Raw genomic sequence first — 14,917 nt, forward strand, 5'->3', positions numbered from 1 at the left:
AGGGACCGTGAAAAGATCAAAGTCATCAATATATTCTCTACTGTGTATCAAATCGAGAACGATTCCTGAAGACATGCTTGGTTGTGATATACGATTTTGTAATCTTTAAGATGGTTTTATAAATCGTAAACCGTGTTGGAGGGTCGTGAGTGTCCTAGTTTGTGGGGCAACCACCATGCTAAATTGTAGTAAAACACGCTTTGTGATACATACATCGATACATCATGGGTACCCACCCATTGGCACCTCGAGGGTCGTGAATCACATTTGTTACCCGTATGAGTAACAAAAAATGTCCAATCACTTAGATCTCTTGTCGTTATAACGTTTTTGAGATCTTAGATATGCCTCCCTGTTGTTCACCCTCCAGTTGGTACAGTATCCATACCATTCCCGTTTGGTATCCAGATCAATGGTGTAGGATGGATCCAGATCATTCTTCTCAATCACCTCAATCAATTTAGCTTTTCACAATAGGTCTGGTTTTAATCATTTCTTGCAGCTCAAACAAATCCATGTCTTGTTGGCTAGGACCGGATCTCGAGGGTCTCGGTGCTGGTACGGGTCTAGGCATCGGTGCTGATCCATTTGGTCTCGGCACGGGTACCGGTCTAACCGGTGCTGACACGGTAGTGGGTCTCAAAAATTCGATCAGATCAGCCTTTCTGAGCCTTAAGTAGCCATGATGTAGGCCGCGTTCTCTAGCGAGTTTTTGTCTAGCGAGATGTATTAATTCGGAAACTGTATTTCTCGAAGTCATGCCCGGTTGTGATATACGATTTATGAACCTTTAAGATAGTTTTATAATCGTAAACCGGGGTGGAGGATCGTGAGGGGCTTCGTTCGCAAGACAACCACCCGGGGTTGCGCTGCTCCATGGTGGTAAAACGCGGTTTATGATACTGACATCGCTCCACCATGGATCGTTTCCCGGAGTGTAAATGTGGGTGGGTACTCCCCCAGGGAAAAAATCAGGACCTCCGAGGTCGCGAGAGCATCACATTTGTTACCCGTATGAGTAACAAAAAATGTCCAATCACTTGGATCTCTTGTCGTTATAACGTTTTTGAGATCTTAGATATGCCTCCCTGTTGTTCACCCTCCAGTTGGTACAGTATCCATACCATTCCCGTTTGGTATCCAGATCAATGGTGTAGGATGGATCCAGATCATTCTTCTCAATCACCTCAATCAATTTAGCTTTTCTCATTCCAACAATATACTTCACCCCACGGGATTTAGCAACTTCTCTCAAGTCCTTTAGTTTCATCAATTTGTATTCGGGTACGGTGGAATCGCAATGTAGATCGGTATCGGTATTCATGTCTGACATCTTAATATATAATAAATATAAAAACTTTAAGCACTTTTATCGTAACACATCATAACAAAAAGGAGATAAATAAAGGTGTGCATAAATAAAACATGTCAAACTCTAAACTTCAAGAGACTTACTATCAACCTCAAAATTTATGGAAAGGACAAAAGGCTGTTCAGAGCTTAAGAGGATTCGGTTTCAGGCCAAAGGAGATTAAGAAGTGGCTATCAAAACAAGCATTTTGGCAAGTACATTTACCCGCTCCAAAACATGTTGAAAGACCACATTATGAAGTTACCACCCCTAATGATTTACATCAATTCGATTTATTGTACATGCCCGGTGACATACTGTATGGTAATAAATATAAGTACATTTTGTCGGGAATCGATGCTGCTTCCAGATACAAGGTAGCCCGACCTTTGAGGACTAAGAAAGCCAAAGAGGTTGCCGCTATGATTGAGGACATCTACAAGGCAGGGCCATTAACTTATCCGAAAACTTTCCAATGTGATAACGGTTCAGAATTCAAGGCAGATGTATCAAAGCTGTTGGAGAAGCATAAGGTTGAAATTAAAAGAGCGACTACAAAATATAAGCATACACACACAGCTTTTGTTGAGGCGTTGAACAAGATACTTGCCGAAAATTTATTCAAAATACAAGATGCCCAAGAACTGAATGATTCGGAAAAGGTATCATCTACATGGGTTAAGCATCTGTATAAACTGATTGATAGGCTAAACGATACAAAGACGCAGATGATTGATATGAAGCCAAAAGATGCTATTATAATGAAAGAGGTGCCTTTGGTTAATCAAGAGAGCTATCCACCTGAAGTAGAATTACCTAAAGATGGCTTGTATAGATATTTACTACAACCTGGTGAAGAGCATGATGATGGGCGGAGACGGGCAACCGATAGAATATGGTCGAAAAACACATATAGATTGCGTGAGGTAATAGCGCAACCTGGTAACCGTGTAATGTACTATGTTCAAGATGGACCCGGACGGGCTTTTGTAAAAGAGGAATTGATGTTAATACCTGAAGATACAGATTTACCTCCTGATTATGTGCAAGGTTGGTGAAAAAGGGGCGATACATAAAAAGTATCTTTACCTGTTTCTGGTAAAGATGATTGTGCCGAGGATCGCGCAGGGCGGCTGGCAGGTAAGGCCGCTATGGCTCAGTATCGCGCAGGGCGGCTGGCAGGTAAGGCCGCTATGGCTCAGTCTTGGGGGAAAAGGGGACGATCGCGCCACATAATGTCACAAACCGCCTTACTTTCAAATATTAATTTTTATCGTACCACATGAAATATGTGAATGGTATACAGGCACACATTACTAACCTTGTTCCTGATTTAATGTCTTTTTTAGACTTTGAACCTCCGCCATTTTTTCAAACTGATTGCGTGTTTCACTCTCCATCTTTCTATCTGTTTTGGTCATCTTTTCCAGAGCTTCGTAGTATATACCACACAAAGTTTGAAATTCCATGTGGCTAATATTATCATTATCCAATGCTCGTGAGAAAGAGTTTTCAAACACAGAAAGCGCAGATGTTACAACATCGCATAATTTCATGACTTTGTTGAGTTTCTTTTGATATCTCTTAATATATGCTGAGATAATAGCACAGGATATAGCTCCACCCATGGATATACCGGAAAGTCCTATAGAAATGGGAATTCCAACAAGGGTAGCGCTGGTTGCTATCGTACCAATACCGGTGGAAATGGCTAAGGTTTCTGAGATGTAGAGTGAAATCGTTAATTTTTCCAGTGCTTTGACATATTTATACTCCTTGTCCTGGAATATCCCTTTTAATTTTATCAACTCGTCAAGTTGAGAATTCACTATATTTCTGTTAAACTTGTCTTGCTCGCTCGAATACTCGGGAGCAGTGGGTAACTTTGGATAAATCTTAGTATCGGCCATTTTAGTTATTACCTTATTAAAAAGAAAAACTATCCTCTAAATAAGTAAAAATGGCAGACATTGACATTGACCCTTTTGGAGACCATGGGAGACCAGATGAGGGTACCGATGAAACTTTTCCCCTCATACCAACCGGGGACCGTACACGGGTACAAATACACACACCGGGAGAAGAAGAAACATCATTCGGAGGAGGTTCCACTCAACGTACCAGATTTTTGCATGAACGGGTTGAATCACTTTATGATGCATTATCCAAAAAATTAGATCAAAACCCTGGTGCGATACATACAGACAATTTTGAAATTAAGGATGGTGAATTATACTATAGAGGTGCAAAGGATCCTTTGACAAAAAACAAAGGAAGACTAAGGGCTATTAACACTATAATTAGGATCTTAGGCAAGAACAGGCTAGATGATTTAGGGTTTGAGGAGGTGAATGTGAAACAAAGAGTGAGAAAGATGGAAGAAGGGTTTCCCTCGTCATCTAAAATAGAAACAGCAACCGATGTAGAATTAGATGATATATCTAGAGATGCTGTAAAAAGTACGGAAGATATAATTTCATTGATCAAACAACAATCTGTAGACCATGAAGCAACCCAGACTGGTGATATGTTTGAATATCCTGTGCGTGAATTGTTAGGGTTGGATAGATCATTGTCAAACGTGCGTGGAAGTCTTCAGGATGAGGTCGCCAAAAAGGTTCAGATCGAACATAACATCAACAAGGAAAAAAATAAGTTGGAAGAGATGGCTAATGATACAACATACACCGAGAAACAACAAAATGAAGTAGAGAAAAGGTTGAAGGGTTTGCAGGATGAGTTGAAAGGTCGACAAGATATTATAGATATTCTCAAAGGTAAACTTAACAGTCAAATAAAAAGCATCAAGGAGACGATTGCCAAAGTACTTGACAAAGATACAACATTGGGTGAAAAGATACGAACACTATTCCGTGAGCAGGGTATCACTGTTGTCAGCGTACTAACGGCATTTGGTATGGTTATCGGCCTTCTAGTAGAAACTTTGACGCCTGGGGGTGGGGGGTCATCCACCGGTAACGCACAAAATCATGGTACAGGTGAAGGTGGTGCGAGGGAATGGATAAAGAACAAGCTGAGCGCGCTAGGATCTCTCCTGGGTAGATTAGCTGGGGCCGCGGCCGCATCACTGCCAGGTATAATCGGATCCATCGTATCATGGATCCTAAATAGAGCAAAAGAAGTCGTCGGTTGGTTGAGTCAAAACCTGTGGGCTTTGATAGTTGGAATCGGAGGTCTGATATACACCTACATGGTGACAAAGCGTTAGTGATATTGAATATATGTTACATGACACATGTAACATAATACCCGCGGTATCGTACTATTTTTCGAAATACCACACGGCACCTCCGACGCCGATCATGCTTAGCGCGATAAATGCCAATTCCCGTTCATGCTGGCCATTGCTGGGTGTATAAAAGTCGCTCAATACGGGTTCGCGCGGAATATCTGTGAGAGTTGATCCTCCAAAAACTTTTTTATATTCGCGCATCGCGTCATCCAGCTCCGTGAATTTCCCCTCGGCCTTCTTCTCAAGTCTGAGCTGCTTATTGATAAACTCAACCCTCTCCTGTCTTTTACGTTGCCATATAACCTGAGCCTTCTGCAGTTGTTCTATGGCTAGATCATGCCGCTTCCGTTCCTTATCTATCCTATCCTTTGATAAACTTGAAAAGAGGTAGCTTGATCCGGTGAAGGCCAAAGCATTCGCGAAGGCACCTCCCAACATCATTGCAATTGAAGCCATGTTTTATATAATCCGGTATAATTTAGTGTCGTTATTTTAATACGATAGCTTCAGAGTCCATGACATCGGTATCCTTGTATTCCACCTTGGGTAAAATCCTCTCAACTTTCTTACGTTTACATAAGACCCAGACCAACCATTCCTGTATTCGCAACATTATATATTTATAGTTTCAGGTATAATTTTTTGCTTAAACAGATATTCTCTTGACATTTCACTTGCGGCGACTATGGCTACAAGCTTTCCGGTATCTTCCAGGTCAAACTTCTGAATTGAGGGTGGTGTCATTTTTAATACCTTTTTCCCGAGCATTGAATAGCCTACAGCGAAAACGCATACGACCGATGCCTTATAAATATCGTTGACTATACTTTTCTTATCCATGTTTATATGCTTCGAGATTATAATATCGCGATATTATCCCTTTATTCCATTTCAAGTTTACTTATTCTCACGGTTTTTTTAGGATCGGAGGGTGGTGGGGTACCCTTCACCTTAATATTTTTGTCCTTATTTTTATACACGAAATAAGCACCAATTAAGACTAGTACTATCACTCCTCCCCCCATTATGGTGTAGTTCATGGGCCCTCCATCTGGTTTAGGGCCTTCGGTCATAGAATCCACATCTATTACAATATCATTTGAATCTTCGGGCTGTGTTTGTGCTTGAGGCGTCGGCTGTGTTTGTGCTTGAGGCGTAGGCTGTGCTTGATTCTGTGCCATGAGCCATTTTTTATATTCTTCCCTCTTTTTACGGTTGTATTCCGCCAACCTCTTACCAGATTCAACCTTTTTAGGGTTCTTCGTTGTCACCTGAATAGGAGTCTGTTCCTCTGACATCTTTATTATCTATATCTATATCTATATCTATATTATTATTTGCGTTTAAATTTCTTCCAGCGATATAATGCCTACCTGTAATTAGACCCACACTGATTGGTGATAAGAATGAGCCGAATCTATAATACAAATCGCACGTGAACCTTTGAAGGGCGGAGTTTAGGAATGGGTCATTCTCCAGGTCATCTCTCAATGCATCTTGATTGTTTATTCCTAAGACTGTACAGGCCCCCATGGAATACATGTGAATGATTGATTGCCCCAAAGACTTCACCATTTGACCTGATAGTTTAGCTTCATAGATACTAAAGAGTTTCTTTACCTCTTCATCTTTGAGCTTTTGAATTTGCTCGTCCGTATACATTTTACCCAGGTATAGCTTGCTATTTCCGGTTAACACACACTCGAGCAATTTTTGCCTCTTGCCATCATCGGGTGTAGGACCCTTAATAAAAATTAAGTTGTCAATTGCAGTTTCAGCCATTTTCAATAGCGATAGGTATTTTTTAACACAAAAAAAGCAAAAACTAAGTACTACTACTAGTATTAGTACTAATATTATGAAATTGATATATTCTATCATGGTCCTATAGTAGTCTATAGGAGTATTATAGGATAGTCTTATAGTAGTCTATAGGAGTATTATAGGATAGTCTTATAGTAGTCTATAGGAGTATTATAGGATAGTCTTATAGGAGTCTATAGATCTGTTACTTTTTGTTACAAGACTCTTGTAACAAAAAAAAAACGTCCAATCTAGCAAATCACATAAGTTCTTGGATGTTCCATTCTCATGACTAAATGTGTGTATTTGCCATCTTTTAGCCTTTCCTTAACCTTCTGGATCTCTGACTGTGATTCAATGACATCATTCTCTTCATGAATAGTTGCGAGATCTTGCCTGTCCTTCGGATACCACACATATAACATTTTCGCCTGCCTTCGTAAGTTCTTCGGTATCGCGGTGTATGATTGCGTGAGTAGCCACATGGTGTGGTTTCGATGCCGACCGCTGATGGCCAGCTCCAGCAGTGGTTGTCTCTTTTTGTCCAGTTTCTCATCCGCGATTATATCGTCGATCAGGAATAATGTTCCGGCACATAAATCCGTCATCTTTTGAATCCATTCATATAACATACCTCTGGGCTCAATTAGAATCACATATCTGTCGTTCCAAAACCATTTTCGACACATATATGTCTTGTTCCATCTTAATGTTGGACATATAATCACAATGAAATCGAAGTGATCAAAGTATTCACTCTCTAGTAGCGTTACTACGCGTTTAGATTTTCCGCAGCCCGTGGGACCGACGAATAGTGCCGTGTGAGGATCTTTCATGTAGTCCATCTTAATATAGTACATCCATAATTTCACCGTTTTGAATATTTAATTGAGCATCCATGATTAGATATATGTAAGCGTTTAAGGATCCCGCGGTTTCGGCGGTCTTTTCAACTTGCAGTGTGATCCCCTCACTAGCATTTTCAATTCGTCGACCGGTCCCGTGCAGTGAGTTTTCATCTATGGTTCTGAAATCCAGCCATAGAGCATATTTTGTAGTTAGGTAGTCGGAGACTTTCACATCATGTAATTGCAAATGTTTTTGTATTTCACCGGCATTGCCATCCCTTTGCTTGCCCTCCGCAAAATACTTGCAAATTTCACCATAATGCTCAAACGGTTGCATTCCCTGAGCGAAAAGTTGGTTAGGCTTACTCTCAACTATGGCGGATACCTTTTTGATCTTAGGATTGTAGAACCTACCTGTATCTCGTTTGTAGGCTTGTTCGTCCTCAAACAAAACCAATATACCCTTCAGAGACTTGCAAGGTGTATTGAACGACCAATTCCACGTTGTGTCCGACTTATCCACCCTAATTTGTCTATGTCTCAAAAATCTGTCGTAAAGTACGGCCATGTTTTCGTATTCATTTGAAATGAATCTGGCAAGTGTCGGTTGTGTCACAATCTCATATTCCAGAGATATGTTGGAGATTTTGTATTTAGCATCCGGCGCCGGTGCTGTGGCAGAACCCGTGGGTTTGGTCGGTGTTGATAATACGACCCTGTCGTAACTGTTGAATGTTATCTCATAACACAGCCTATTCCCTAATCCGGCCTGATAATATGGGATAGTGCTATCCAACATTTCGAAATCCAGCGGTATGGTGAACTTATTTTTGTATGCATCATAGATGGCCTTGTCCGCGACCTCGGATGCATCTTTATCCGCCGCTCCAACTCTCAATTTCATGCAATTTTCCTTGCACCCATCACCGGATATGATACCTTGCCTGATTGAGTTCCCCTTCTCATGCTTTGTTAGCCATAAATCTCTGTAGCATCCGAAAAGATCAAAGTCATCAATGCTCAGAACCTCGGTGCCCTCGAACTTGATGGCCAACTTTTTAACAATGGCCCTTCCAATGTTAGATACTAATGTTCTTTTTGTGTCGACTTTTGACTCGAGATCAACATCGAAACTAAGTTTTGAAGTACCCGGAACAATGACATCATCGTTACCTAAATTAGGAAACCTAATCAGGAGTAACTGGTTTTGATCAATCTCACTTGGGTTGTGAGTGACAAATACTTTTTGGTGTGTGCCCTTTACACCATGCGCGGTTCTAAGTGAACGTTCTGGATTTAACCTTTTCCCGTATTCCATGTTATTCCATGTTTGTTATTACTTTTATTACTTTTATTTTATTTTTACTTTAATTCGGTTTAGCGTTACCTATTGCTCACTGTATATGTCTATCATCTCTCTTATGTGAAGGACAACCGTTGTTCCCAGACTATCTTTTACAAGATCTCCATTTTGATCGGTGATTTTCAAAGTAAGTGATTGAAGGAAACCATTCTTAAGTTTCTTATATTGTGGGTTTTTGGGCTCAATATGTGTAACATCACCATACTCGGATATATGATATGTGAGCAGGTTGTTGCTATATCTACCATCTTTAAGATTTAATGTATTATCCAATTCATTCAGATTGAAATGTAGTTCTGTTATGTTGGTTAGCTTATTTGTTTTGATTACTCTGGGGTCTTTGATTAATGGTGTGGATGTGACATCACCCGCTAAAGATGCGTTCAACTCCCTTCCGGTGTATTTTCCTTTCGGTAGCAACTTTTCGTCCTTTCCAATGGTCACTTTTAGTGGAGCTGTGATTTCATATGTAACATTGTCCGAAAACGTCTCCATGATCGCAACTTCTTTTGTGCCATGTGGGTTTGTGATCGGGCGATACAAATAGATTGTCTTTTCACTATTTACGTCCTTTATTGTGATATACATTATTATATTAGAGATTGTGAATATATTTAAATCAAAGAATGGATGGCATTTTCAAATATAACCCGAATGCGGCATATAAGCCAAATGGAGGGCTGGATCTTCAAATATTGGATGCTAAGGATCTATACAAACAGACCATTATTGTGTCCGAAAATGGCTCTTTCCCCGCTTCCTTTCCTAATATTTTTACCAATTATGAACTTAGTCAAAACGCGCAACGTATGAGAATTTGGAATGAGCAACCTTTTAGACCATGGCAAACCCAGCTAAATTTTGCCACTTGGTGCGCTTCAAGTGCCTGTGGGGTAAGTTCCGAACACCTGAAGGAAGGTAGATCTATGGTCAGGTCAATATATCGTTTTCATGTGTATTATCACATTAGACGAATCATTAAGCGCTTGCAGACACCTCTACCTTTTGAGGATAGTTTTAATCAATGCGATAATACATATTCAAACGAAGAATTTCTAAAAATATGTGGTGAATATGACGTCGATTCTAATCCTATGAAATACAGAGGTCAATACTTTTTCAGCTCATATCAAAAAAGACGTAAAAACTATCCAACTCCAGGGTTGAGTTTTTTCTCGGACGACTCCATGACACGATGGATTGTGGAAAAATCTAATGGATTTACAAAAACGGGCCTTGTGAAGATCTCAAGCAGTGTTAGGGCCTATGCCTATCTTGTTCTTAGTTCTCAGGCCTCGGCACGCTCCTCCATCCTTGGTAATGATTCAAGTGCTCTGACCGCCCAAAGAGTTTTTATGAATAACCTTGAAGACATTGTTAACCGTAGGGTTGATATTCAGGAGGACATTAAACGTTATCAGGATACGCTAAACTACGCTTCAAGTAAGGTTGATTATTCGGTTGGACAAGGTATTTATATGATACCTAGTGACATGAATCTCAGAATTAAGACGGGTGTGGTGGGTTACAACAACAAGATTTTGATATCTGGTGAGGATCTTACCATTGGTATCAATCGAAAGGTTAATGTTACTGAATCACATAAGATAACTAAAAAGAAGCCGGTAGCACCCGACCATCCTGATACCCATCCTGATAAACACATTATCGTGCACCACGTGGATACCGTGGATAAACACATTACCGGTACTACCGGTGTTAGTGATACTAGCGCTACCGGTGGTAGTACACATGAAGATGAGAAGATCGCTCTGATTTTATCTTTTACGGCAGCATTTGGTATATGGTATGCTTTTCGATAGCTAGAGGCCATTATAGACACATATCACTATAATTTATAGGGCACGACAGATGAGGGTGGGTAGGGACCCATGAGGCACGGCGGGGCCAGGGGGACACGGCCGGGGTGGGGGGTTTTGGACGGATATTATAGAGCATGCCCGCTTATTTAACGTAAAGTGGTAAAGTGCACATGGATTTTATCGACTCTTCTATCGTTGATTTGACGTGGATGATCTATAAATTGACGTGGAGTGTGCACAACATATTAATCACTGTCCTAGGATCCACATTTTCCTATCTCTTACCTTGCGTTTAAACGATCCCTAATTGTGATGGCGGACCCTCTATGTGCGATGTTTGTTAATTGTTGTAGTATTTTCTCCTTATATTTTCTTTCTGTCTTTCTGTTACTTGTGATTTCCACAACAACTTTTTGTGTTAAAATGTGCCATGCGATTTAATAGGGAAATTATGTGGATTTCTGAAAACAATGACAGTGACACTGGGGGAGTTTTGTTTACTGTACTATGCTTTTGAACTGAAGAACACAAGGAAGAATACAAAAAAGAAAGTTTATTATTGAAAGTCTTCTAAAATTCAGAATTAAAAGATAAAATCTAAAATTGAAAATCAACATACAAATTAAAAAAACCGTACGTATGAATTCCAAATTTTTAAGGACTGAATATTTAAAATTCAAGAATCTAAGGTGAGTCAATTGTTGAATAGGTGTGTTTTTTTTTAATTTTTTCTTCAATCAGAGTTTGAATTTTCTGTTACTTCTTTCTTTATCAACCACGTTTATATATAGGCGAACAAGCTCGGAAAAAAAGAGTGTTACGGTGCTGCATACGTTAAACCCACTGGCTTTATAACAGTGTTGACTTTTCCTGCATGCTTTGGCTACCATTACTAATGTTACGTAAAAACAACTATATTTTTCGGTCTCAACAAAGAGTGACCATCTAAATGTGTTCTTTCGAGAAAAAAAAAATGACATTGAAACTAAGACGTACAATAAGATTTTGTCGCATTATTTTGTTGAACATTATACGCATAGAAAGACAAGAATAGTTCTCTGCACTGTTAGTAGAATTTTCACATTATTTACTTGATATAGTGCTATGATAATAACAGGATTATTCTCAAGCGTGCTTTTCAAACATATTAACTCCGCATGCTTTCATCCCAAGGGTACGACTTTTCGCTTCTGTTATAACTACCCAGTAATGAATTGATAATTCCATAGTATCCTTTTATGTATAGAATTCAGTTATACGGTTACTCGGATGTCCCATGGAATTTCAAGAAAATAAAATAAAATCTCGTGACTATCGGCCACTATAGATCAGTTCTGAAAAAAACTCGATTTTTTACAAAATCAAACTGTTTTGGGGCGGGCATGTTAAAAAATTACGTGCTTCCCGCCACGAAAGTGAAAATAATCATGAACTTTTTTTATCGATTCTGCTTCTTCTGCCGTAAGTTTGATAGTATAATTCACTTTTTCGGAGGAACACAAATGAGAATATATATAAAGCTAAAAAAGTATTAAAACAATGAACACATCCGGCCTTCATCTTACCGTCGACACATCATAGCTATGTATAGGAGATGCACATAGACAAAATTTAGCAATATTTATTATTAAACACGATTAGAATGTTTGTAGAATTTTTCATTACTTTTTAACGAAGTGTCATGACTGCTTTTTATATTAAAATTTTTTAGAACTTTGATGATGATTGTTCTCAACCGTCTTTTTCAAACAGTATTACAATATTTACGTCGCATGCTTTCCGTAATTATAAAATTCATATTTCTATATCTTATAAAAACATATTTCCCAAGCGTAAGTTTAATGGTTTTTCGCTTCAATTATAACTACCCATTAAGGAATTAATAATGACATTGTATCTTTCTCATGTAGGGAATACATACCACGGTGACTGATATCCCATGACATTTTAAGAAAAGAAATTACTTAACCAGAACAATTTTATTCCACGCCTAGTCGAGATAAGCCATGTTGAGCAAGAGGAAAGAGTTTCTGACGATGAGAAAACGTAACATGATTGGGTAAAAAGTTTATAGTAGCCGATAATAAGTTGCGTTTTTACTGATTTATTATCTATTTTTTCATTTACCTGATCCAAAGAACGGTGCATCTGTTTTTAATTTATTTATAGAATGACAAAAGAAACTTCAGAAGCAAAGTCGAATTTTTACAGTTCGAACAATCTTACAATCTTACTCAGCATTTTATGGAAAGGCGGAAAAAGCAATTGTGGGAGCCCAGAAGAGGTTGGAATTGACGATCTGGTTTGCTGTAGGGGATTTTTTTTTACTTTTTATTATATTACGTATCGTGTGCTGTAAAGACGTGCACGCCCGCTAAACAGCAAACTGCAATACACTCGAACATATAATTACCCGCGTATTTATTTTCCCGCAACAAGCCTTTAGGACAGATTTAAGTATTGTGCGCTCCTTGCAGGCTGTGTAGAATAGAATCATTATGTACCGTTTTGTATGGCTGTCAAATACTTAACCCTCTTTATTAAATGCCAACCTGCATTTCAACTCCAGAACAATTGTGCATATAACTGGTCCTACAAAAATGAAAATATTACTTTGTATATTCGCTTATTTATTTATGAAAAATAATATTTCGCGCACAAAAATTATAATTAATGCAAGTATCCCGCTTTTCTTAACATTATCGACACACTGGTAGAACTCCTCTAATAAATTTTTTACTATTTTTAACCTTGCGGAGGTTTAAGTGTGTCTTAAAAATTTCCACTATATATCTTGTTACGACAAACAATGCTTGATTAACCATTTTATCGACTTTGTTTGTTCTGTTTGTTCACAGTGCTTCTTTATCAAAGAATCACTAAAAAAACACAGTATCTTACTCAGGTACGATAGGAAATGTTGCAGCTAGACACAAACCAAGCTGTATTTATCTTAAAACAGACACATAAAAAATTTTTTCGAACAATTCTTCAAGCAATTGATTTCTGTTAAACAAATTTCATCTTTCAGTGCCGTTTTATGAAATATTTTGTTAGCAGGTATAATAATTGCAACTACTTAAAAAACAAAACTTACATCAACCTTCAATTTTAAAACAAGCCAGTTCGGTTTTAATTCTCGGCTAATTTGTACTAAATCTGTTTTTAGGGTAAGCAAAGCGGTAAGAAAATAAAGAAATGCCAGAACTCAAACGAAGCAGTAATTATTTTTAAAAAGCCAGTTAGATTTTGAACCAGTTTTCTGTTTTTGTATATCATTAGTGCTTTTTTATGGAACCCGTTTTGTCACTGAGTGCACTATTAAAGCTTGCAGTTAGTAAAAATCTGAAACACAAAGTAAAGTCGTGTCTTCATGTCCAAGTCATATTTCGTAAAGTTTCATAAAACGCAGAAAGACTTAGCATGTGCTTATCCTTTAAGAAAATATGCTCTTTCGTTTTCGTAACGTAACTGGTGAGATATGACAGCAACCTATTTCCGTCAATGCATAATTGTACATCCGTTTTGCAGCGGAATTGATCTGACGTGAAAACGTTTGATATTAACATTTTAAAATCTTTTACCCAAATCAACATTTCTATAAATTCTATAAAAAGCATTTCTAATGCTATAACATGATATCAAACGTTACATCAGAACATAACCACTTGCATTTGTTTTTTTTTTGTCATTCCGTTAAAGAAATAGTAGGTAGCGTCAGGTCTTTCAGATCCTATGGCACCCAATTGTTCAAAACGACTTATTTAAAAACAAATATTTATACAGATAAAATCTTAGCTACGTATAATATCATGTACTCATCTTATGGTTAAGTTCTTCTGGCATTTCGATTGATTAATCTACATGGAAGAAATGATATAATTTTATTTTCTACTAAGAGACGGGTGCAATTTGTTGTTGGTTTGTAATTCTAAAAGTAATTTTTTCCGTTGAAAAGAATTTTCCAGCTTGGTTTGACCCCAATCTAGTAGGGTCTAAAAATTTAGGCGAGCACATAATTGTTGACGCCTAATGCTAAAAATAAAATCATTGCATTGCACATTTACATTTCAGACTAAATATCATGGAACGAATGAAAATAACAACGACTTAAATTAATATTTTAAAACTAGGTAACCGGGTTAATACATCCGTTTTAAAAAGACATGTTCCGGTGGCAAACCGCTTGTTTAAAATGTTTGATCCTATACATTTTTTGATCAGCGTTTCAACAATGGGATAAGGTAATTTTTAAAATAATTAAACAACAACAAATAGCTGATAAATTAATTTCTTTAGTTAGTAGAAAACCTATAATGTTGAATCTAGTCCTTTTGCTTGTGTAACCGAGCTGTAGTTTTGTTTTAAAAAAGAAAACTTGTCTACAACATATACGAAGAAAGTTTTTGAAATGCAGTCCGCGCGTTTTGTGTTTGTTTTAAACACACAAATTTTCTCGACATTAAACAGATTGGT

At 38.1% G+C, this 14,917-nt stretch overlaps 1 protein-coding gene across 1 annotated transcript; it reads left to right on the forward strand.

Moving 5' to 3' along the window:
• The first annotated feature begins 1,807 nt into the window (after positions 1-1,807).
• Positions 1,808-2,595, forward strand: LOC130637619 (uncharacterized). The gene is made up of 2 exons (XM_057446946.1): positions 1,808-2,491; positions 2,534-2,595. The coding sequence occupies exon 1, from the start codon at positions 2,080-2,082 to the stop codon at positions 2,407-2,409; it is 330 nt and encodes a 109-aa protein (XP_057302929.1). The 5' UTR covers positions 1,808-2,079; the 3' UTR covers positions 2,410-2,491; positions 2,534-2,595.
• Positions 2,596-14,917: the final 12,322 nt, after the last annotated feature.

This window comes from Hydractinia symbiolongicarpus, chromosome 1, assembly GCF_029227915.1.
Source record: "Hydractinia symbiolongicarpus strain clone_291-10 chromosome 1, HSymV2.1, whole genome shotgun sequence".
In the NCBI taxonomy this organism is placed as follows: Eukaryota; Metazoa; Cnidaria; class Hydrozoa; order Anthoathecata; family Hydractiniidae; genus Hydractinia; species Hydractinia symbiolongicarpus.

Excerpts from the sequence above, each read along its gene's own strand:
- LOC130637619 (XM_057446946.1), top strand. The coding sequence starts at position 2,080 with ATGATTGATATGAAGCCAAAAGATGCTATTATAATGAAAGAGGTGCCT.